Source organism: Parambassis ranga, chromosome 24 (genome assembly GCF_900634625.1).
Source record: "Parambassis ranga chromosome 24, fParRan2.1, whole genome shotgun sequence".
In the NCBI taxonomy this organism is placed as follows: Eukaryota; Metazoa; Chordata; class Actinopteri; family Ambassidae; genus Parambassis; species Parambassis ranga.
In genome coordinates, this window is record NC_041043.1 from 15,972,163 (window position 1) to 15,997,099 (window position 24,937).

Sequence of the window (24,937 nt, forward strand, 5' to 3'; positions counted from 1 at the left end):
TTTTACACTTTATATTTATCTTTAGTTTTTAGTTACATGTTATATGTTGCGGAGTGAAGAGTAACGCAATTTCGATTCTCTGTATGTTCAGCACATATAGCAGAGTTGACAATAAAGCTGACTTTGACTACAGCAGTATAGATTTACTCTGCACTGAAAATAGCTCAACATGGAGCCTTTATTGTCTAAATGGTGGCTGAAATGTAAGGAAGGTACTCACGTTTGTCATATACTGTATATAAATAAACAGGCGGTCAGCATCAGAGTGCTGTGGGAGTGTCACTCGACAACTTAGAGACACGGTGTCGTCCATGACGTAGCTGCGATTGACACAATGCATGTTAAAGACACAGTACACCACAGACTGACTGTTTCAGGACTCAGAGCTCTGCTGCTGTGGTACCCACATTCTCACCAAAACACTTCCTCTTCAGGTTTAATGGAAAGATTTCTTCAGAGCTACAAAGAGGAAGCAGCAGCCGCCCTCACAAGGCTGATACGGCTCATGTCTTTATCTTAGTAAACAGTCTTCACACGTTTGCAGCCTTCTTCTTTTCAGGGTGTCAAACACTATCATTTATATTTTACCGTTTAGATTCTTTAAATGACTTCAGAGACATGGAAACAAATGTACTTCATTAAGTAATTAGAATGAGGAAGTGACATCACTCTGACAGGAAGTTCAGTGAGTCTTTAAGCAGCAGCAGCTCAGAGACTCTGACAGTCCACAGAGAGACGGAGAAGCAGAATGTTGGACTTCAGGTGGATTCAGATGTCTTCATGTCTCCTCCTGGTGCTTCACTTTACAGGTAAGGACACATGTTACAGAAATACCATCATGATTTGGATCTGTTGGGTCCAAACTGGTCCTCAGTCATTTGTCATGTTTCTCTTCTCTTCAGTAACTGCAGGTCAAATGTCTGTTTTAAAGAGGGGTGGAGAGGACGTCACTCTGAGCTGTGAGAAAGTCATCGATGACCAGAATAACTGTGATGGTACTACCTGGGTCCACAGTCGTCCAAGAATCAATGATTCAGCCACAGAACTGATCAGACTGGGACAGATCAATGAAAACATCCCAAACAAAGACAGACTGAGTGTTACAGAGAACTGTTCTCTGATCATAAAGGAGGTCAGAGAGGAGGATGTTGGTCGTTATGTCTGTCAACAGTACAAGAAAGAAGAACAACCACACACTCAGGTTCATGTGTCTCGTGTTGATCTGTCTGTTGTTTTCAGTGAGTATTTACATCACAACTGTCCTGTTCTAACAACAATAATTATTGATCACAGTGATGAAGTGATTTTGTCTAATTTGTGTTTTTCTCTCACATTATCTCCATCTTCACAGTGACTGAAAGTAACAACACTGATCAGGTGGATTTAATCTGCTCTGTGGTTCCATATGATCGCTGCAGACACACAGTGAGGTGGCTGTTTAATGGTGAAGACCTGGATGGGCTTCAATCAGGCATATTCACATCAAAGTCTGAGTGTTCCAGCACTGTGAAGGTTCTGGATCAGATTAACTTTGTTTACGATTCACAAAACCTTTTGAAGTGTGAAGTTACTGATGAAACTGGAAAAGTGCAGCAGTTTGACTTCAACCATCAAACCTCAGGTGAGAAAACAACTGAAATTAATTTGATTCATTGTTGAATTCTTTTGTTGTTTTAATTTTCATTAATTAGTATTTGTGTATTTTTTCAGGTGACTCACAAACAGAAACAACTGAACATCCACCAACCACTGAAACCAAAGGACCAGACCAGAGTAAGTACGGGTTCACACTGAGATTCTGTCATGTCCCTGACATTAATGCCACATGTCTCTGATGGATGTTGAAGTTTTTATACGTTTCCATGACAACAGTGGATCAATAACTGTCCGTTTACTTCATGCTGAGACAAAGTCTGGATTCATGTGGTCATTTTTAGAAAAACACAGAACATGACATCATGACCCCCGTGTGTGAACATGGAGACGTACTGAAGGCCAGGCTTCATGTGTCTGTCTCCATAGTAACCAATATGAACCGATGAGTTCAAAATGTATTTTTTATATGTGATTCTGTGAAATAATAGAAGACAGAAAAGAGGTTTGAATGTTTGTTTTGTGTTTGCAGGTTTGCTGAGGTCCATTATTGTCTCTGTGGGTTTAGCAGCACTCATCATAACTGCTGTGACAGTCTGTCTGTGGACCAGAGCTAAAGGTGATTGAACGACTCACTGAACAGTCACATCATAACAAAGTGAAACTGACTCTCTGCTCTTATTGTTTTAGGGACTCAAAGGCAGAAGGATGAAGGCAGAGTGAGTATCAAGTATTTACACATGAAGCTCTTCACAGAGCAAATCTGTGTGTGTTCTTTATTATCTACTGTGATCTCAATGTGTGAAGCTCTTCTGGGTCTTTTCTGGTTGGAGGTTGTTGGTTTGAATCCCTTCAATCTGCTCTGAGAACATTTAAAGTGTGTGTTTTCACAGGTGTACAGTGATGAAGATGAAGGTGCAGTGGACTATGAAAACATCACAGAGTCTTCTGTTTGACTCCACTGATGATGTTTTATTTTGAAAGGGTTCTTCCTGCTGTGTCACATTGTACTTCCTGTTTAGTTTCCTCCTCTTCAGTGTTTTCAGCTCTGTTGTTCTATCGAGTTATTTTGATTCTTTGTGAAGTTGTGTGTCTGAGTCTCATTTTGTTGGATTTATAAAATGTGTTTGAATATAATCTGTGACAGTCTGCTGTTTGCTGCTGCTGATGTAATCTGCATACATAATGTGTTCATATTCAGGCTGATGGTGTGTTTTTAAGGTGGAATTCTCCTGCAGAACCAATAAATACATCAGGTCAATAATTCAGCTGCTGTTTTTATTTTGTTCTTCAGCCTCTCTCTTACCATGACTTCCTGTTTTCTCAGCTTAGGTCCTAAAGCTTCCCTCTGCTGGGCTCAACAGCTCTGTTCACACTGAGCACTTAAATGTCTTTAACCTCAGATTTTAATGAAGGACTAATGAACACACAGATCATCTTTAAGGTTGGAAGTTGGGCATGTTTTCATGGCAGTCTGTGTGGATAGACTAAGTTTTGCAGCCAGCCCCTAGAGGCTGCAGGGTGAACTGCACATTTTAACACCTTCATGGGCCTCATGCCTCCACCCTGGAGGGTGCAGCATGTGTCGTACCCACATTCTCACAGACACACTTCCCCTTTAGTATTAGTGAGACACGTGTTGCACTCACTAACCAGCAGCTCTCAGAACACACAGACACCTCGTCTGTTTTCTTTCCTCAGCTGTTACAGTAAAACCTTGAAGAGACAACTTCCTCTCTGTGATGATCTTAACTCTTCGTTGTCTAGAATAAAAGACGCCTGCATGTATTTATCTTAGTAAACAGTCTTCACACATTTGCAGCCTTCCGTCTTCCTCTTCTTCTCTTCAGGGTGTCAAACACATCGTTGTTATAAACACACTGTGGGAGTGGACACAATGTGTGTCTGTTTATTCTTAATATCATTTATATTTCACTGTTTAGATTCTTTAAATGACTTCAGAGACATGAAAACATCATGTGCACTTTATTAAAGCCAATGTTTGAAGAGAAAAGAAGAACAAAAACAGTCGAAGACACAGTGAGGAAGTGACATCACTCTGATGACAGGAAGTTCAGTGAGTCTTTAAGCAGCAGCAGCTCAGAGACTCTGACAGTCCACAGAGAGACGGAGAAGCAGAATGTTGGACTTCAGGTGGATTCAGATGTCTTCATGTCTCCTCCTGGTGCTTCACTTTACAGGTAAGGACACATGTTACAGAAATACCATCATTATTTGGATCTGTTGGGTCCAAACTGGTCCTCAGTCATTTGTCATGTTTCTCTTCTCTTCAGTAACTGCAGGTCAAACGTCTGTTTTAAAGAGGGGTGGAGAGGACGTCACTCTGAGCTGTGAGAAAGTTATCAATGACCAGAATAACTGTGATGGTACTAACTGGAACTACGGTCATCCAAGAGTCCATGAAACCACAGGACTGATCAGACTGGGACAGATCAATGAAGACATCTCAAACAAAGACAGACTGAGTGTTACAGAGAACTGTTCTCTGATCATAAAGGAGGTCAGAGAGGAGGATGTTGGTCGTTATGTCTGTCTACAATACAAGAAAAAAGAACACACTCGGGTTCATGTGTCTCATGTTGATCTGTCTGTTGTTATCAGTGAGTATTTACATCATAACCGTCCTGTTCTAACAACAATAATTATTGATCACAGTGATGAAGTGATTTTGTCTAATTTGTGTTTTTCTCTCACATTATCTCCATCTTCACAGTGACTGAAAGTAAGAACACTGATCAGGTGGATTTATTCTGTTCTGTGGTTCCATATGATCGCTGCAGTCACACAGTGAGGTGGCTGTTTAATGGTGAAGACCTGAATGGACTTCAATCAGGCATATTCACATCAAAGTCTGAGTGTTCCAGCACTGTGAAGTTTCTGGAGCAGATTAACTTTGTTTACGATTCACAACGCCGTAACTTTTTGAAGTGTGAAGTTACTGAGGATGAAACTAGAAAAGTGCAGCAGTTTGACTTCAACCATCAAACCTCAGGTGAGAAAACAGATGAAATTATGATGATCTGCTCAAGAGAAATGAGAAACACAAAATGTTCTTTGATATATACCAGAATAAACTAAACATGAAACGTTCTCTACAGGTGGCACAAAACCAACTGAACCTCCACCAACTCAAAAAAAGAAAAAATCAGGACGACCCTCCCAACATCACAAAGGTGGAGACAACTTTCTGAGTCTCTTCTTACATTCACTAGTTCGGTGAAATTTATGTTCAGTTATATTTGCAAGATTGCACAAATGTAAAACACATAGTGTTCTTTGATATATACTAGAACAAACATGAAATGTTCTCTACAGGTGGCACAAAACCAACTGAACCTCCACCAACCACTGAAAACAAAGGACCAGAGGACAAACGTGACAAAGATTCAACAGGTGAGAGTGTCCTTAGCTTTCTGCTGTATGTCTGCTGTATGTTTTAGTTATATAAATATTTGGTTTATTATTTCAACTTAACAAATGAATCAAAAGCAAATATTTTTGTGATTCTGTATTTTGGTTGCTTATTTATTTCTTGTTCATGTTTGTCATTTAATTCCTTGTTCTGTTTTTTGGGATTTCTTTGAGCCTCTGGGCTTGTTGGTGGTTCCCTTGTCTTGTTTCTGGCTGTGTGTCTTATGTTTCCTTCGGTTTTGTCCTGTTTCCTGTTTTACTTTGAAAGTCTTGTCTCCCCTGTGTTCGTCCCAAGCGGAGACAAACACCTCAAACTTGAAACCCATGAAGTGTCGAAACTTGTCGTTCACAATGTAACCACTGGGGGCTGGCTCGAGACGCAAGTCATTTCCCATAGACTCCCATGTTAAAATGGCTGAGTGACAGAAGGTTGACGTATCACAGCGCAAGTTTCCTGCTTCCTCGATCGCCCGCCCCCCTAAACTCCCCTCGTTCTCCCCCCCTCTGTCCAACCGTTGGAGTTTTTTGCGGACGTGACGCTGCCAACATGGCGGCGGTCAGAGCGTCCCGAAGCATCTCACCGAGCCTCAAAACGGCTCTTCAGAAACAAACGGTTGTCATCACGGAAGCTCTGTCTATAGTTTTTACTTTCAATGGTTTGTCCATGTGTTTTACTTCCTGCCATTTTTGATTGTTTGCCCCGCCCAAATGTGTTGCACCTGTGTCTTGTTACCTTTGTACTTTAGTCCTGTGCTTCCCTGGTTTTTGTTTAATGGATAATAAACCTCACCTTTTGCTGAACCCTCTGCCTGCACCCGAGTCCTCTCAGCCTCATTCCTGACAAATATGGAAAAGTTACACAATGAAAATGTTTCTTTTCTCTTTTCAGTCACGTTGTGGCCGATCATAGTCGCAGTTGTGGGTTTAGTGTCGGTCCTGATAATTGTTGTGGTGGTGTTCAGATGGAAGAAAGGTGAGGGCGCTCACAGATTAACATCTGTTTTTAATCCAGACCTTCACAGACGATGTTAACGTCGACTGTTCTGTCTTTTCAGGAAACAAACGACAGACGGACGAAACCCCAGTGAGTGCAGACATAAATAATAACTCAGGTGTTGATTAATCCTCAGTTTTTATCCAGAAATGTCTGAAATGTGTCTCCTGTTTGCTGCTTCTCTCCAGGGACTGAGCTTAAACACCACGATGACTCCGTCTGCTCCAGAAAGCAGTCCCATGTCGGTGAGATCACAAACTCTGCTGCTTGTTTTTGACCTCGAACGTGAGACGCACTAAAGACTGTGAGAATGTACAACTGCTGCTGTCCTCATAAAACAGTAGATATGACATGTAAACAGAATGTGATGAAGACAGACCGGTGAAGCCACTGAGGCATCTTTAATGTCGTCTTCACTTTGTAGGCGGATCCTGATGAGGGTGTGTCCTACGCCTCCATCAGCCACACCAGGAAGACCAACCAAAAAGCCCGGGTAAGACCTCTGACTGCTGCTGATGTTTATGTGACATGTAGCTAGCGTTAGCTTGTTAGCCACATAATGTGTCAAAATACAGCCTTGAGTTGGATCCATCCAATTCATCCAAGCAGTAAATGGAGAGCTACTGAACTCAGTCCTAAAACCCGGACGTGTGTTTGCATGTTACCACTTCCTCTGTGCAGCCAAGGTTCCGAGTTGAAGCCACATTATCGCTGTTCCACCCAAACATAACACCCCTCCCTCAACTTCTCTCATAGCTTGGCAGCTCCGTGGGCTTCTGACTGCATCGTTACTTCCTCCATTATTAGCTGACAATAACTAAATGCAGCTGGGTCTGTCTGCTCCACTAACATGGAGGAGGCGGGGCTTATTAGAGGCGGGGGGAGGTCCAGGCATGATGGCTTCATTTTTGGGGAGCTGTCACATTCTCCATATTTATATACAGTCTATGCATCATACCCTGTTGCACTCTGTTAGCTAGCTTTCTGTTTACCAAAATGGTTTAAATGCTAAAGTGATCACCAGGTGATTCATGCCGTTTAGCTATGTCACAGCTCGTTAGCTAACATGATACACAAAACTTATGTCCAACAGAGTGGCCTCTAGCTGACAAATGATGCACATGCAACACATATGGAGTGTGAGCAGATACAAGGTCCAGGAAGCAGACTGCAGTTCACTCAATGGCCACAGGTGTCACTGTTAACAAGGGTTACGCTCTAATATTTTCACATGTTTAAAGTAGTTTTTGTAACAAGCTTATTTCTGTTGAAACAAACATTTTAACATCTGAGGATCGACTCCTCTTTGGAGCCAGCCCCTAGAGGCCATGGAAGGAACTGCAGATTCTCAGCTCTGGAGTCTGCTGCCTGGTTCAGTCTTGCATGTTTTCTTCTGTGTTTCTCAGGTCCCGGTTGATGTTGAGGAAGTGACGTACAGCACTGTGAACGCTCCCTCCTCTTCCTCAGCTGGAGCCTCTGCTGATCCCTACAACCTGTACTCCACTATCAAAAGTAGAGTACTTCAGGAATCAGCCTGATTGGTACCAGCAACGTCAGTGGAATATTTTCAGACTTACAAAGACTGGGGTCCAGCTGCCTGCTGCCTGCTAAATGTTGTTAGCTAGTTTGCGTCATATAGGCCTTTAGGCGTCATTAGCTGGATTAGACTTGTACATTGGAGCTGGCTGGGATGGACCTCAGGTGTTCAGTGAATAGAGGTCATTTAAAGCCATTTAAAGTGGCTCTGAGAGCTTTATTTATACTATATTGAACCTGCAATGTAACTATAGAATCATAAATTATTCATATGAATCCACTCCCGACTTAATGTGGTGTTAAAAACAAGTAAAACTAACATATCAAGATCTCACGTATAGGCCCACATCTTCAGGTTCCTTGTATTATGACCTTTGGTGTCTGTTCTAAATGAGCCTTGTAGTGCACCTTTGTGGCCACAAGAGGTCAGCCAAAGATGGCCACAATCAGAGGCAGGAAGCCTCAAACATGCTTTCCCTCGGACACATTCGCCAACATGGACTTCACTTTCACTGTTACACTGATGACACACAACTGTACACCTCCACCTTATGCATCACCCCAGTCATTCTCTCCACCATCACAAACTGCCCGGCTGACATAAAACACCGGATGGACACTAACTTTCTAAAGCTGAACAGCAATGAAACAGAACTCATAATCACTGGTCCTGAATCCCTCCTATCCTCTGCCCAGAACATCTCCCTCCTCATCGAGGGCCACACAGTCACCTCCTCCACTACAGTCCGTAACCTCGGCATCATCTTCGATTTCTCCCTCTCCTTCAAATCCCACACAGTAACATCACCAGGACATCATTCTTCCCCCTCTGTGACATTGCCCATCTCCACCCCTCACTCACTCCACAGCCCAAATACTCATCCATGCCTTCATAGCTTCCAGACTCGATCAAGCCTTTTCTGCAGCCACCCCAACCCTCTGGAACTCTCTCCCACAAAACATCAGGAACTCAGACTCCCTGTCCTCCTTCAAGTCACTGCTTGAAGTGACCCACCTGTTCAAACTGAATTTCCCCTAAAATTACTCTCACTCCAGCTGTTGATGTTTGTTTGTCCCTGTGCGTTTCTACTGCCCTGTTTGTAAAGCGTCTTTGAGTGTCCTAAAAAGCGTTTTATAAGTTTGATGTATTATTAGTATTAGGTGCTGTACAAGGCTAACAAAGCAAAACTCTGATCTGCTCTCCAGTGTCTGCTACATGGACAATAAACTGGTCTGTTTACGTCCGCTCAGAGCCAGTTTCTAGTTTCTTCACTGGTGGAGCAGTGGATCCAGTCTGCTTCTGCGCTGATTTAATGACGTTTGAGTCGGTAAACACAAGCATGTGTAATTATGGCAGCATAGCCTCGGAGTCTCAGAGCTGGTCAGCAGTAACAACAGTGCCCCCTTCTGGAGAAAGTTCCTACTCTGTTTTAACAAACTGATTCTTTGAAGTGGACGTGAACAGATCTGCTGTGTAATAAGTGCAAATACAGAATCTCACAGCCCTCACATTTCACAACCATTTTACTATATCTTCTCAAAGGACAGTACTGTAGAAATGAAACCTATAACTTAGAGCACAGATTGCACAGCAGTATAGATTTACTCTCCACTGAAAATAGCTCAACATGGAGACTTTATTGTCCAAATGGTGGTTGAAATGTGAGGGATGTACTCACGTTTGTCATATACTGTATATAAATAAACAGGCGGTCAGCATCAGAGTGCTGTGGGAGTGTCTCTAAACAACTTAGAGACACGGTGTCGTCCATGATGTGGCTGTGATTGACGCAATGCATGTTAAAGGCACAGTACACCACAGACTGACTGTTTCAGGGCTCAGAGCTCTGCTGCTGTGGTACCCACATTCTCACCAAAACACTTCCTCTTCAGGTTTAATGGAAAGATTTCTTCAGAGCTACAAAGAGGAAGCAGCAGCCGCCCTCAGAAGGCTGATACGGCTCATGTCTTTATCTTAGTAAACAGTCTTCACACGTTTGCAGCCTTCTTCTTTTCAGGGTGTCAAACATAATATCATTTATATTTTACCGTTTAGATTCTTTAAATGACTTCAGAGACATGAAAACATATGTACTTTATTCAGTAATTAGAATGAGGAAGTGACATCACTCTGACAGGAAGTTCAGTGAGTCTTTAAGCAGCAGCAGCTCAGAGACTCTGACAGTCCACAGAGAGACGGAGAAGCAGAATGTTGGACTTCAGGTGGATTCAGATGTCTTCATGTCTCCTCCTGGTGCTTCACTTTACAGGTAAGGACACATGTTACAGAAATACCATCATGATTTGGACCTGTTGGGTCCAAACTGGTCCTCAGTCATTTGTCATGTTTCTCTTCTCTTCAGTAACTGCAGGTCGAACGTCTGTTTTAAAGAGGGGTGGAGAGGACGTCACTCTGAGCTGTGAGGAAGTCATCAATGACCAGAATAACTGTGATGGTACTACCTGGATCTACAGTCGTCCAAGAGTCCATGAAGCCACAGAAGTGATCAGACTGGGACAGATCAATGAAGACATCCCAAACAAAGACAGACTGAGTGTTACAGAGAACTGTTCTCTGATCATAAAGGAGGTCAGAGAGGAGGATGTTGGTCGTTATGTCTGTCAACAGTACAAGAAAGAAGAACAACCACACACTCGGGTTCATCAGTCTCATGTTGATCTGTCTGTTGTTATCAGTGAGTATTTACATCATAACCGTCCTGTTCTAACAACAATAATTATTGATCACAGTGATGAAGTGATTTTGTCTAATTTGTGTTTTTCTCTCACATTATCTCCATCTTCACAGTGACTGAAAGTAAGAACACTGATCAGGTGGATTTAATCTGCTCTGTGGTTCCATATGATCGCTGCATTTACACAATGAGGTGGCTGTTTAATGGTACAGACCTGGATGGACTTCAATCAGACATATCAATTACAAATTCTGAGTGTTCCAGCACTGTGAGGTTTCTGGGTCAGACTAACTATGTTTACAAGTCACAAAACTTTTTGAAGTGTGAAGTTACTGATGAAACTGGAAAAGTGCAGCAGTTTGACTTCAACCATCAAACCTCAGGTGAGAAAACAGATGAAATTATGATGATCTGCTCAAGAGAAATGAGAAACACAAAATGTCCTTTGATATATATACCAGAATAAACTAAACATGAAACGTTCTCTAAAGGTGGGAAAAAACCAACTGAACATCCACCGACCACTGAAAACAAAGGATCAGGTGAGTGTCCTAACGTTTCTGCTGTTTGTCTGTTGTGTGTTGTAGTTAAGTAATCAAAAGTGTTTTAATGAATGAAAAGGAGAAAAAAAGCTGCAATGAAAATGTTTCTTTTCTCTTTTCAGTCACGTTGTGGCCGATCATAGTTGCAGTTGTGGGTTTAGTAACGGTCCTGATAATTGTTGTGGTGGTGTTCAGATGGAAGAAAGGTGAGGGCGCTCACAGATAAACGTGGTTTAATCCAGACCTTCACAGACGATGTTAATGTCGACTGTTCTGTCTTTTCAGCAAACAAACGACAGACGGACGAAACCCCAGTGAGTGCAGACATAAATAATAACTCAGGTGTTAATTAATCCTGTTTTTATCCAGAAATGTCTGAAATATGTCTCCTGTTTGCTGCTTCTCTCCAGGGACTGAGCTTAAACACCACGATGACTCCGTCTGCTCCAGAAAGCAGTCCCATGTCGGTGAGATCACAAACTCAGCTGCTTGTTTTTGACCTCGAACCGAGACGCACTAAAGACTGTGAGAATGTACAACGTTAAAAAAGGGAAGTTAGAAGATGCAAATGAAGAATGAGGAACAGAACTGCTGACACTTCTTACTAACCTTCTTAAAGAGACACAATAAAAATGTTTGTGTCCTCATAAAACTGTAGAAAGGACATATTTTAGAGTTTATCGCAGGACAGAACCTAAAAATCCACATAACAGAATAAACAGTAGAAGCTGATGAAGTCAGAGCGTTGAGTCCACTGCAGCGTCTTTAATGTCATCTTCACTTTGTAGGCGGATCCTGAAGAGGGTGTGTCCTACGCCTCCATCAGCCACACCAGGAAGACCAACCAAAAAGCCCGGGTAAGGCCTCAGACTGCTGACGTGAACAAAAACACTTTACTATGAGTCAGTTTTAAAGGAGAACCACAGAAAAATCTCACAGACAGAACGTCATGTACAGTGGGTACAGAAGTATTCAGACCCCCTTACATTTTTCACTCTTTGTTATAGTGCAGCCATTTGCTAAAATCATTTACGTTCATTTTTTCCTCTTTAATGTACACACAGCACCCCACATTGACAGAAAAACACAGAACTGTTGACATTTTTGCAGATTTATTAAAAAAGAAAAAAACTGAAACATCACATGGGCCTAAGTATTCAGAGCCATTGCTCAGTGTTTAGTAGAAGCAGCTTTCTGATCTAATACAGCCAGGAGTCTTTTAGGGAAAGATGCAACAAGTTTTCCACACCTGGATTTGCGGAGCCTCTGCCGTTCCTCCTTGCAGATTCTCTCCAGTTCTGTCAGGTTGGATGGTAAACGGTGGACAGCCATGTTTAGGTCTCTTGGGTTTAAGTCAGGGCTCTGGCTGGGCCATTCGAGAACAGTCACAGAGTTGTTGTGAAGCCTGTGTGCTTAGGGTCGTCGTCTTGTTGGAAAGTAAACCTTCGGCCCAGTCCGAGGTCCTGAGCACTCTGGAGAACGTTTTCGTCCAGCATATCCCTGTACTTGGCCGCATTCATCTTTCCCTAAATTGCAACCAGTCGTCCTGTCCGTGCAGCTGAAAACACCCCCACAGCATGATGCTGCCACCACCATGCTTCACTGTTGGGACTGTATTGGACAGGTGAGGAGCACTGCCTGGTTTTTTCCACACATACCACATACATTAAGGCCAAAAAGTTCGAGCTTGGTCTCATCAGACCAGAGAATCTTGTTTCTCACCATCTTTGAGTCTTTCATGGAGGCTTTCATGTGTCTGGCATTGAGAAGAGGCTTCAGTCGGGCCCGACTGGTGGAGGGCTGCAGAGATGGTTGACTTTCCACAACTTTCTCACATCTCCAGACTGCATCTCTAACCTCGGCCACAGTGATCGTTGGGTTCTTCTTCCTCGATAGCTCAGCTGACAGCTCTACGAAGGGTTCTGGTCGTCCCAAACATATTTCATTTAAGGATTATGCAGGCCACTGTGCTCTTAGGAACCTTCAGTGCAGCAGAACTTTTGTGGTAACCTTGGCCAGATCTGTGCCACAATTCTGTCTCTGAGCTCTTCAGGCAGTTCCTTTGACCTCATGATCCTCATTGTCTCTAACATGCACTGTGAGCTGTTAGGTCTTATATAGACAGGTGTGTGGCTTTCCTAACCAAGTCCAATCAGTATCAAACATCAGTATCAGTATCAAACACAGGTGTAGATCCATCTGAAGGATGATCAGAAGAAATGGACAGCCCCTGAGTGTAATATATAAGTGTCACAGCAAAGGCTCTGAACCATATTTCAGTTTTTCTTTTTTTAATAAATCGGCAAAAAATGTCAATTCTGTGTTTTTTGTGTGGAGCATGTAGAGTGTGAGTGTGTACAAGATCCAGGATGCTGGCTGCAGTTTTCTCAATGGCCACAGGTGTCACTGTTAACAAGGTTGTTTAATTCTCACATTCAAAGTGTCACTGTGGCTTTAAATATAAATGTACTCGTCTGTGTAATGTTTTCTTCTGCTCTTTAAGTTGCACACTTTATGATGGAGGTCCATGCGGACTGACTCTGGACTGTGGTGTCTCAGCTCTGGAGTCTGCTGCCTGGTTCAGTCTTGCATGTTTTTTCTTCTGTGTTTCTCAGGTCCCGGTTGATGTTGAGGAAGTGACGTACAGCACAGTGAACGCTTCCTCCTCTTCCTCAGCTGGAGCCGCTGCTGATCCCAACAACCTGTACTCCACTATCACACAGTAGAGTACCTGAAGAATCAGCCTCTGATATTCTGGAATATTTTCAGACTTACAAAGACCGGGCTCCAGCTGCCTGCTGCCTGCTAAATGTTGTTAGCTAGTTTCCTTCATATAGGCCTTTAGGCGTCATTAGCTGGATTAGACTTGAACATTGGAGCTGGCTGGGATGGACCTCAGGTGTTCAGTGAATAGAGGTTAAAGTTCGTATTATATTGACACCTTCTAAAAACATCTCATCTTGTATGTGTTCAGTTTCCTCATTCGTTGCCTGGACAGCAGCGGCTGCTCTGTGGCGTGAAGGCCCCGCCACCGCAGCCTGTCTGACGTTTGACGCCTCCCCACGGGTCTGAATGTGAGACACAAAAAAATTATTTATTATCTGTAGCTTAATGTTTGTTCTGTGTAGGCCCTCATTCAAACTGTATTTGTATTAATGTAATGATTATTAGCTGGGTTAGTATTAGTTCTGTGTTATTTTAATGCACTGTTAGGTTTTATTTTGAATGAACTAATAATATCTTGCTGTTTATAGTTAAAATAAAACTTGCATTTTCTTCAGTTTAACATGTGCTAAAGAGTCTCTTTTTAATGTAATCTCTCTTTCAGATCAGTTGCTTAGAGTCTCTGAGTCGGTGGAAACATGCTGACTGTGCTCTTATCGTCATGGTATCAAACACATCATGGTGTCACACTGAGTATAAATAGACCTGCTGCTGATCACAGACAGGTGTCAACAAGTGTTTGATAATTACGTTTTTAATTTTTAACAGCACATAATTATATGTGTCGATAATATTGGATCCATGTGACATGGAGCAATAAAAACTCATGTGTGTTATTATCTATAATGTGAGCCTTTGCATTATAAGACTTTCCACAGCAGCAAGTATACAAAGACATCAAACATATTTCCAAACAATTTATTTTTAATTTAATTTAATCTAACTCCTTCCTTATAGAAGTGATCAGAAATAAGGATCTGTTAAATTAAATTAAATGCAGAAAAAGAAGCGTCCGTGGTGGGTGGGACTTTGACCTTTCACCTGCCACACTTCATCAGCACCATTCTAAAAATACATTTCCTCAGTAATTGATCTTAACTAACAGCTTTCTGCGAGGAAGTGACTTTGATGCTGCAACGGGTTCAGACTCTGTCGACACTTGGAGAGCGGCAGAGAAGCAGCATGGCTGACTTCAGATGGGTTCAAGTGCTTTTATTGGTGACGCTGACGCTTCAGCTCACAGGTAAGAACATGTTATCATGTGTAAATGACATAATATATTATTAACAGCACATTCATTTAAAGATGTTTTTATTTTATTTGCAGTGTCGGACTTAAAACGTGTGACTGTGGGAGACGACGCCACTCTGCACTGTGGAAATATAAAACATGCTTCGATTGACTGCGACTGTGTCACCTGGCTCTTCATTGGTCCAGAAAGCCGAGTGATGGTGCCTCTGTTTGAATGTGGGAAAATACACAGAGACACAGAGAAACACAGAGCCGGCAGACTGAACATGACAACAGAATGTTCTCTGGTCATCAGGGAGACCTCAGCTGAGGATGATGGACTTTACCTGTGCAGACAGTTCAGCCGATCAGGACAACCAGTCGATAAGGACTTCATGGTTAAACTGTCTGTGGGGGACGGTGAGGATTTTATCAGATGATGATTGTTTTATTAGCTTCTTGCTGAAGTTTGTTCAAGTGATGACGTGATTTTCTCTACGATGTTTTCTGAGAATTAAACCCTGTTGTGAAAATGAGAACCTTCTTCAGCACAAAAGTCAGAGTTGCTTTTGTGTTTTGGTTCTTTAACCTTTAATCTGACCCAATCTGGGTTTCAGAGGTGAAAAGTACATAAACATGAGTGTTGTACAATTCTTAGGTAGCTGTTCTTTCCAAACAGAACCCCAAAGAATGTTTGCTTAAGAAGAAGAAATCAGTGTGAAAAGGTCACTATTCTGGATACATTTAGCAAAAAAAAAGGTTGGATTATTTTTCCTTTGACCTTAAAATTCGGAAAAAAAGTAAACAATGTCGTAATTCTGCTGGTTGATTCTACAAGAAACTAATAATGAATTCAGGAATGGAACTGATCCAACAGACACTCTGATCTCTGTTGTGTTTTCTGTCCTGTTCTGACTTTAATCTCAGAATCTGAACATGGAGTTAACCCTTTCACAGCAGGATGGAGGTGGTGGTTCATTGCTGTGGTTGTAGCGTTAGCACTGCTTGTAATAACAGCTGCTGCAGCCGTCAGGTGGAGGCGAACCAAAGGTGAGAGAGGTCACAGGATTTCTGGACGCTTGTCAGAATCTGTATTTACATTCCCGTGGTCTGTCTCTTCTTTCAGAGGATAAAACACAGAAGGATGGAAGCACGGTGAGTGTTTAGACCTGCAGAGAATAGTTATTGATAATTCTGGATTTTTTTGGTTTAATGCCGTCTTCCCCTGTAGGCTGATCCTGATGATGATGTTTACTACGCCTCCATCAGGCACAGTGGCAGTAGTGCTCAGGTAAGCTCAGTTATACTGATGTCAACAAACAGTTATATTAGGTCTACTCTTAGTCATTTAATTTGTCTATTAATTTCCAGGTTCGGGGTAAAGACCGAGTGACATACAGCACGGTGAACGTGTCTGCAGGAGCCTCCACTGAACTCAGCGACCTCTACGCCACCGTCACCACAACACACTGATGACTGATGACCAACATTTAATGTCACGTTTTGACAGTGATGACATGCAAGCTTCAGCTTTTATCTCTGTAACACTCGTTTTGCTCCAGGGCCGTGAAGCTGAAGAAGTAAAACCCACATCGTCACCTCTGGGTCTGAGACATGAAGCCATGTGGAAGTGGTTAAAAACTGCAGTTCAGCCTGTGGCCTGTAGGGGCTGCCTCTGTGCCCACGGACGTTAAAATGTCCAACTTCACCACAGAAATAAAAGTTTACAACCTGGTACAAAGAAGGTTTGGGCTCTGCTTGATAGATGTTTTTATAATGTTTTCATGTTAAGTATATAAATGATGTGTAACCATAGAAACACTTTAAAGCTTCTACTTCCATCTCTTCCACCTCTTTGCCTGTGGTAGGACTTTAGGTGAACTGCTAAAGCCTCCAAGAGAGACTCAAAACTGGCGCCTACGGGTGACATCACTGATCATCTATACTTATATACAGTTTATGGTAATAATCAATAACCTGTGGCTGCACAGCAGTGCAGCTTGTGAAAGTAGACGTCATCTACTGTCATCAGAATTCACATATTTGTACTGGGTCACTGGGGACAGTTGTGTAGCAGTTGTACTGGGTATCAGAAACATGTGTTGGTCCACTACTCCACCAGTGACGACCTGGAAACTAGAACCGAGTTGATGCGAGATGTGCGGCCATGAGCTGGGCTGAGCTGCTCTGGCTTAGTGAAGTCTGTGGGAATAACTGTAGCTGTAGCAGTGAGGAGAAGACGAGAGGCAGCGGTGAAGATGATGAGGTTCTCTTTAGGAGTGATAAGGATGGACAGGATCAGGAAGGAGCTCATGATTCTCTCCCTCCTCCGGTGGTTCCTGAGCACCTCTCCTTCCATGTTCCAGCACCAGTTCTTTCCATTATCTGACACTTTGCCTTCTTCGCCCTTGTGGTTGTTTGTTGTTGCCCTTTTTTCTATTTAAGACTGTAACCTCACCTGCGCCTAGATCTCCGTTCCTCACAGTCTAAAGCCTCCAACACACTGTGCGATTTTGGGGAAGTCTGTGTTTAATACCAACTCACACAGTACGAATAAAACGCATGCGATGTCAAGTCAAAGCTCACGATGTATGTGCTCACACTGTGCGGTGCAATGGTCTGCTGCGACGTCACTGCTCACACTACACACGAATTCAGGTGCTCAGGTGATCACATTGAACCGGAAATTAACCCTGTCTAACCTGGAGCTGTTGCTGTTTCAAAGGAAAAGTCTAAGTCAGTCACAATCTGTGCTGCATGTTGCTGCCTCAGCTCATCAAATATAGCCTACATCAATTCTGTCCAATGCCGTGTGGGCGCCGCCATGTTTGTTATCATCTGAAACAATTTTGTGTAGGCATAGTGACGTTGAGCGTGTTCGGCAAACGCATGCGCAGTGGGGGAAAAACTTTGGGCCGTATCTCTGCTTAAACTGTACGATACTCTCACGAGGGCCGACAAAAATATCAAACATGTCAGAAATTCAACCGATCATCCGATCGCCGTTCGAGCAACGTTAATCGCCTCTTGTGACCTCCAGTACACTGCCCGTTTAAAGACGCACGACGAAGCTGAAATTTGGCCCGACCCAAAAAAAACGTACGAGTCAAATTTGTGTCAAGATCTGACCAAAAAACGCACAGTGTATGCCCGACTTTACATAGCAGTTGTATGTATGTATCTGTATTTGTATATGATTCCAGTCTCTTGGTAGAAGTATTTAAACTTTCCATCCTTCTTGTTGTTTAACTGTTGTTACACAAATGCACTTGTGTAACTATTGTTCTCTTTTCTATGGTATTGGTGTGCATGTTTGTGTTTGTGTGTGTAAGAAACGTCTAAGATGAAAAAAGTCATAATGAGGAAGTGACAGAGTGTGAACAGGAAGCAGAAACGTTTATATTTTAAGAGTCAGGTTCAGACACACACACAGAGGAGACAGAGACAGAGCAGTGATGGTTCAGTCTGGACACATTCAAATGTGTGTGTTTTGGATTCTGCTGCTTCAGTTTGCAGGTAAGAACACAGCTGCTCTCACTGATGCTGCTTCGTCACATTGACTCATCCTCACTGTGACATTAATGATAATGTTGTTGTTATGTTCTCAGCAGCAGTGAGCAGTCAGACTTCATCCTACTTCACTGTCAGAGTTGGAGATGACGTCACTTTGCCCTGTGAGAATGTGATCAAACCTCAACCCAGCTGTGGCAGCACCACCTGGATCTACAGTACACGAAAACAGAGTGGAACAGAGGAGCTGGTTAATCTTGGAAAGATTCGTGAATCGTCCACATCAGACAGACTGAGTCTGACAGCAGACTGTTCTCTGCTTATAGAGCGGGTCACAGAGCAGGATGCTGGTCTGTACAGCTGCAGACAGTTCATATCAGGACAACAAGGTTCAGACCATGCAGTTCATCTGTCTGTGATTCACAGTGAGTATTTATATCATCATGTTTTCAGCTCAGAATGTTTTATAGTCATGTTACAGTCATTATTTCTAATTCTCTTTTTGTCTTTCTCTCCCTTTGTCTCCATCTTCATCAGTAACTGAACAGACTCACACTGATAAGGTGACTTTAACCTGCTCTGTGTTTACATATGAAGGCTGTAGACACACAGTGGAGTGGCTGATACAGAGTACCAGAAACACAGAGATAAGTCAGTCTACCTGCTCAAGCTCTGTATCCATTGACAGTGATAGGAAGGATGAATCATTTACATGTGAAGTTACAGACAACAACAACAACAAAGTGCTGCTGTGCAGCTCAGAACCTCAGACATCATGTGAGAGACAACCAAGTGAGAATCAAACCTTTAAAATCATTTCGATCTGGTTCTGTTTGTTTGATGTTTTTAAATAAAGATTTTACATTTTTTTCTCGTAGAGGCTCATTTTGTTGTTCTCTTGTTCAGGTGTGGACAAAACAAAAACATCAACAACATTGGCTACAACTCCATCAACACAAATGACTAAAAACAACAAACAAATGGACGAAAACTTCAACAAGACTGCAACCAGCGACCCCTCAACACAATCACACTGTAATGACGACAATCTTCCATGTGTTTGTTTCTTTGTTTGTTTCAGAATAGTTGTGCATGTTTTGTACTGAAGGCACAAAAACATATGAAGGCGGAAATAGACAAAGTGTTAGAACAGCCTCACAGTGGTTGGCTGTGGGGTTGTGTTATTTCCTCTTTTGTTGTGTCTTCTTTCTCTCTGTGTTGCAATCGGCTTGCTTTTTGTGTAACATTGTTGGTGTTTATCATCAGTGTGTATTGCTGCTGTCTGGCTGCAGTTCACCTAGAGGGCGCTCATGAGTCGGTCCTGTGTGAAAACATGTTCTTCTCTGCCAGGCTGGTGGAGGCTGATGGTGGGGTCTGTGGGTGTAGCTGCTCTCATCTCAGCTGTCGTGGTCGTCAACATCTGGACTCGAGCTAAAGGTGAGGTGACGCACACATAAATGAGACTTTGGCTGGATGATGATGATGATGATGATGATGATGATGATGATGAGTGTGGAAGGTGAAGATTCTGCTCTTCTGTCTTCTCAGTGAGGAAATCTGAGACGGATGAAAACAAGGTGAGTTTGGATTTAAATCCAGAGTTTGTGTTCAGATTAAACAGGAAGTGACTGTGTCGTTTTATCACAGGTGTGTAGTGATGAAGAGGATGCTCTCTGACCCCTCCGCTGATCAACATGTCCTACTGTACATATGCATGAGTCCTTTGGACCCTTCATATCCGACCAGCCATGCCCACCTGACCTGTGGTCCCTCCTTCTGATGGCCCCGCCCCCGTCCTTATTCAGTCCTCCGGTCCCTGCCGGGCCCTCAGTGTTTTATTACAAGCTGCTCGCTGCATGCAGAACTGATGGAGGTCAACGCTTGTGTTTACTCTAAATGTATTTGGTGTATTTTTTTACCATCTGTTCGTCCTGGTCTGGACTTTAGTTGGTCTCCTTTTTTGTGTCTTTCTAGTAGATTTGAAAGGAGGATGGTCCTTTCCTGGTTTTAGTTTGTTCTTGTTTCAGTTTTCCTCTTTCATACTTTAACTTCCTGTTTCATTTTGAAAGTCCGGCTTTCTTGTGTTTTCCCTCCTGAGTGATGGACGAACCCCCCCCAGACGTGTCCCTGCATTCTGTCTTTATGGACTGTTGCACTTTGCTTTTCTTTCCTCAGTTTGTACGTTTGTTAGTTTTCTCCTTTAAGGATTTTCATGTTTATTAAAGCTCGATTTTTCTTCATCTGTATTTGGGTCCTTTAACATCTTTTTGCCCCTTTAAACCTTAACACGTGTATCTATTATTGATTATTGCATGTATAGAAACGCTTGAACTGATGAATGAAGTCATGCAGTGTGTTCGGATGATGTGACCAAACACAAACAGAGAATACGAAGGGGCCTCAGACCGAACCCTGTGGTAAACCAAAGCCCAATATCAGCTCTAGAAGGTGTGATTCAGAGTCTGAGCGGGGTCTATGTGATCAATTAAAATGTATTGATCCTCTGTAAGATCTCAAATAATGAAAATAAAGCTCTCTCCTCTGTCTGACCATGAAAGAAGGTGTGTGTTACCCTGAGGAGGACAGCTTGTGCGCCACATGAGGATCTAAACCAGACTGACGTTCCTCAGAGAGGTCGATGTGGGAGTAAAAACGACTTCTTCATGAGGGTGAAAAGTCTTAAAGAAGGTCCACAGTGACTGAAAACACAGAGGACCTACCTGTTTTTAAAGATCTATGATCAATAATTCACATTATAAACCACTTCCTCTGTAGTTCTCAGGAACAAATGACCTCACAGCCTCAGTCTTCACACATTAGTTTTTTTTAGACATCAAACACGTCACTGTCACAGATGCATCATGGGAGCGTGGGACGCTCGCTGATGGTTTTCATGTCTGAACTCGTGTTGTAAATACTGAAGTGATCTTTGTGTGTCTGCTGTGACCTTTGACCTCTGTCTAATATCAGATTCATGTTGTTCATCAGGAAGTGAGTCAAAGCGTTTACGGCTCCGCTTGAACTAAAGAGAGTCGTCATGAGGAAGTGACATCACACTGATCACAGGAAGTCGACGCTGATCTCTGCAAGAAGTTCTGTCGAAGGTGTGAAACACAAAGAGGGAGACGGAGAGGCACGATGGACGAGTTCAGGAGGAGTCAAGTGTTTTTGTCTGTGATGCTGATGCTTCATCTCACAGGTCAGAGCACATTTATGTTCGGATGACAATGATCGATTATTGATCATCAATCATTGACTGACTGTAAGTTACATTTAACTGAGGAGAAAGCAGAAAGAAGACGGAGGACGGAGCTGTTAGTTCCACACACACACACACATGTCTGTATGTAGATACAGACGTGTGTGTGTGGCTTCAACTGATTGTGTGAATGCATGTGTCTGTGTATGTGTGTGTGTGTGTGTGTGTGTGAGAGAGAGGCTGTGTATGTGTGTGCGTTTGCATTTGTGTGTACATACATATGTAGGAAATGGAAAAAACACGTGTGTGTATAGTTATAGCCAACTACCTAACACACAGCCTCACACACACACACACACACAGACACATGCATTCACACATTCACACACACCCACACACAAGTTGAGGAAGTTGAAACCTTCACAAATAAACTCTGTATGTTTCCTATGTGTGTGTATAATAGCATACTGCACACACAAACACGTGCACACACAATTACAAAGAAACAATCACACACACACAACTACACAACCTTGTATTCCTTACTTAACCCTGATAACTGACTGCCTAACCTTAACATGAAGGAAGGTAGTGAGGACCGCTCAACAGGTCCCCACTTTAACAGTCAGACAGACCACACACACACAGGTGACTTTGTCTGGATGTTTTCATCAGTGGCTGAACAGAGGGACCAGCAGCAGGTGACTGTAAACTGCTCTGTGAACACGAAGGGGACAGCAGTGAAGGAGGTCAGCCTCAGGAAGCATCCTGGCAGAGATAACACAGGTGAGAACATGATGTCTACAATCCCTTCATCTTCATGTGGAATAAAGACATTTTGAGTAATAGTAGAGTCTGCTGCCCCCGGTGGTCAAACATATGTAGTGCATGTTACAATGTAAACCTCAAAATGGCCGACAGATGAGACAATTTACCTCGTCAAATGTGTCTGTTCTAACCCAAGCCCTGATCTGAACCTGAACCTGAAACACTTTAAATGTTTGAATGTCTCCTGCAGGATGGTGGTGGTGGATCCTTGTATAACAGTGTGTATTGCTGCTGTCTGGCTGCAGTTCACCTAGAGGGCGCTCATGAGTCGGTCGTGTGTGTGTGAGGCTGTGTGTGTGTGAGGAAGTTGAAGCCTTCACAAATAAACTCTGCACGTTTCCTACATATGTGTGTGTATAATAAATCGCATACTGCACACACACGTATGCACACACACATACAAAGAATCAAACACACACACACAACTACACAACTGTGTATTCCTTACTTAACCCTGATAACTGACTGCCTAACCATAACATGAAGGAAGGTAGTGAGGACCGCTCAACAGGTCCCCACTTCAACAGTCAGACAGACCACACACACACAGAATGAAGGATAAGCTCATGTAAATAAATGTCATGTGATGATGTTCTGTGTCGTGTTCAGGGGCCGCCGCTCTGTTTCCTGATGAGTCCTGGAATCATTTTCTGACCAGTCTCTTCTTTTCTGCAGCAGCATCCAAGAAGTCCTTCCTCCTCACAGGTGGAGAGGACGTCACTCTGCCCTGTCAAAACAAAAGCAGCTGTGACAGAATCACCTGGACGTTCACGGCTCGTAGAAACGCAACGGAAGTGACGCTGTCTGAAAACAGGAGGATTCATGAAGACGCCCAAAGTAAAGCAGGCAGACTGAGCGTGGGAGCGGACTGCTCTCTGGTTATACAGCAGGTCACAGAGCAGGACGTCGGTCGTTACACCTGCAGACAGGTCAATGGATCAGACAGCAGTGCTGTTTTTCTGTCTCTTGCTGTTGGTGAGTATTTCCATCATAAAGTTTAAACACAACATGCTGACACTTTACACCAATCCTTCAGATAATGAGGTGACTTTGTCTCAGTGACTGAACAGAGGGACCAGCAGCAGGTGACTGTAAACTGCTCTGTGAAGAGGTACGTGGAGTGCAGGCACACGGTGAAGTGGTTCTATCAGGGCGAAGACATTGATCCAGATCATAAAGACCTGAAGACGTCAGAGTCTGACTGCTCAGCCAGTGTGACCTTTGCAACCTCTCACTCTGTGAACACGAAGACCAGCGAGACACTGAAGTGCAGAGTGACGAAGGGGACAGCAGTGAAGGAGGTCAGCTTCAGGAAGCGTCCTGGCAGAGATAACACAGGTGAGAACATGACGTCTACAATCCCTTCATCTTCATGTGGAATAAAGACATTTTGAGTAATAGTAGAATCTGCTGCCACCCGGTGGTCAAACATATGTAGTGCATGTTACAATGTAAACCTCAAAATGGCCGACAGATGAGACAATTTACCTCGTCAAATGTGTCTGTTCTAACCCAAGCCCTGATCTGAACCTGAACCTGAAACACTTTGAATGTTTGAATGTCTCCTGCAGGACGGTGGTGGTGGTGGATCCTTGTGGGTGGAGGTTTAGCAGTGCTTGTGCTAATCACTGCTGCAGCCATCAGATGGAAGAGAGCTGAAGGTCAGAGAGTTCACACGAAGAAGTTTAAACCGTTTTACTCTTAACTGTGAAGTTTTTATTTTTCAGGAGACAAAGTGCAGACGAATGGAAACACGGTGAGTTTTTAACGCAGCAGACGTTCATCCAGCATGCAGTCATGATGCTGCTACCTGAAGCTCAGTTTGTTGTTTCTTTCTGTCAGAGTGTGTTTTTATTCTGCACTTCCTGTTATCATTATCAACATGATGCATTGTAGGCGGATCCTGAAGGTGGAGTTTGCTACGCCTCCATCAGCTTCACCAAGACCAGCAGCAGAGAAGCTCAGGTGAGAAAGAACGAAAGAAAGAAGAACATGTAGCTTCGATGTCTCATATGTTCATTTCCAGGTCCGGGGTGAAAAAAGTGATGATGAAGATGATGAAGATGCTGCAGTCACCTACAGCACTGTGAAGGTTTCTTCTGCTGAACACAGAGACCTCTATGCTACCATCAACAAAGCAAACATGTGAGACACACACAGGGCCGGACTGGGCCTCTGTTTCAGCCTGAACTGACCCGCTTCTTCCACGGAGGAGGAATTAGAAAAGAGAAGATGTAAATTCTGTTCATTACTTTCAGCTTGAACCTGGATATTGGGCTCTACAAAATACATTTTGCTAAGTTGCCAAACTTCAGACTGGTGTGAGCCGACACATCGCGAATCCTCCTAAATCTCCAGATTAGATCGGGCCTGGACACACACATCACAGTCAGCTACAACTCATGACGTGACATCACCTTTTATTTTGTGTTGTTGTAATGACAGCTTTTATCCAGAGGGGGCGGCAGAGGTTAGTTAAAGAGCTTTGTGAAGCAGGAGGAGGAATGTTATCGTTTATGTCTCTGTTTACTTGTTTAAAGCTGTTTTAGGGTGTTTTGGGGATTATTTAGATTTTCACAGAGGTCAGAGGAGGGACAGGAAGTGAGGACAGAGAGAGAAAATGGAGATGAAACACAAGGTCAATTGTGTTTCA

The 24,937-nt window shown here is 43.1% G+C and overlaps 5 protein-coding genes across 8 annotated transcripts; all 5 read left to right on the forward strand.

The window, feature by feature from the left end:
* Positions 1-604: 604 nt before the first annotated feature.
* LOC114429117 (uncharacterized) lies at positions 605-7,557 on the forward strand. Its single transcript, XM_028397963.1, has 10 exons — positions 605-809; positions 903-1,238; positions 1,352-1,621; positions 4,713-4,787; positions 4,930-5,007; positions 5,915-5,998; positions 6,081-6,109; positions 6,208-6,264; positions 6,444-6,512; positions 7,426-7,557. The coding sequence occupies exons 1-10, from the start codon at positions 749-751 to the stop codon at positions 7,555-7,557; spliced, it is 1,191 nt and encodes a 396-aa protein (XP_028253764.1). The 5' UTR covers positions 605-748.
* A 2,144-nt stretch (positions 7,558-9,701) lies between these two features.
* On the forward strand, positions 9,702-13,963 carry LOC114428585 (uncharacterized). The gene is made up of 9 exons (XM_028397140.1): positions 9,702-9,825; positions 9,919-10,251; positions 10,365-10,634; positions 10,743-10,793; positions 10,916-10,999; positions 11,079-11,107; positions 11,204-11,260; positions 11,582-11,650; positions 13,409-13,963. Exons 1-9 carry the CDS (start codon positions 9,765-9,767, stop codon positions 13,517-13,519), a joined length of 1,065 nt encoding a protein of 354 aa, XP_028252941.1. The 5' UTR covers positions 9,702-9,764; the 3' UTR covers positions 13,520-13,963.
* Positions 13,964-14,131: 168 nt separating this feature from the next.
* LOC114428946 (uncharacterized) lies at positions 14,132-16,450 on the forward strand. The gene is made up of 6 exons (XM_028397759.1): positions 14,132-14,760; positions 14,844-15,167; positions 15,675-15,797; positions 15,874-15,902; positions 15,979-16,038; positions 16,119-16,450. Exons 1-6 carry the CDS (start codon positions 14,646-14,648, stop codon positions 16,218-16,220), a joined length of 753 nt encoding a protein of 250 aa, XP_028253560.1. The 5' UTR covers positions 14,132-14,645; the 3' UTR covers positions 16,221-16,450.
* Positions 16,451-18,180: 1,730 nt separating this feature from the next.
* LOC114428750 (uncharacterized) lies at positions 18,181-20,418 on the forward strand. Of its 2 annotated transcripts, none has more exons than XM_028397423.1 (7): positions 18,181-18,263; positions 18,356-18,682; positions 18,795-19,049; positions 19,164-19,292; positions 19,608-19,694; positions 19,806-19,834; positions 19,905-20,418. In XM_028397423.1, the coding sequence occupies exons 1-7, from the start codon at positions 18,203-18,205 to the stop codon at positions 19,932-19,934; spliced, it is 918 nt and encodes a 305-aa protein (XP_028253224.1). In that variant the 5' UTR covers positions 18,181-18,202; the 3' UTR covers positions 19,935-20,418. The 2 variants fall into 2 exon arrangements, with proteins under 2 accessions (XP_028253224.1, XP_028253225.1); XM_028397424.1 differs by having other exon boundaries at positions 18,359-18,682.
* Positions 20,419-21,326: 908 nt separating this feature from the next.
* LOC114428793 (uncharacterized) lies at positions 21,327-24,872 on the forward strand. 3 transcript variants are annotated; one of them, XM_028397497.1, is made up of 8 exons: positions 21,327-21,456; positions 22,132-22,242; positions 22,960-23,259; positions 23,344-23,622; positions 23,856-23,945; positions 24,012-24,040; positions 24,181-24,249; positions 24,311-24,872. In XM_028397497.1, the coding sequence occupies exons 1-8, from the start codon at positions 21,396-21,398 to the stop codon at positions 24,431-24,433; spliced, it is 1,062 nt and encodes a 353-aa protein (XP_028253298.1). In that variant the 5' UTR covers positions 21,327-21,395; the 3' UTR covers positions 24,434-24,872. The 3 variants fall into 3 exon arrangements, with proteins under 3 accessions (XP_028253298.1, XP_028253299.1, XP_028253300.1); XM_028397498.1 differs by having other exon boundaries at positions 22,963-23,259; XM_028397499.1 differs by lacking the exon at positions 22,132-22,242.
* Positions 24,873-24,937: the final 65 nt, after the last annotated feature.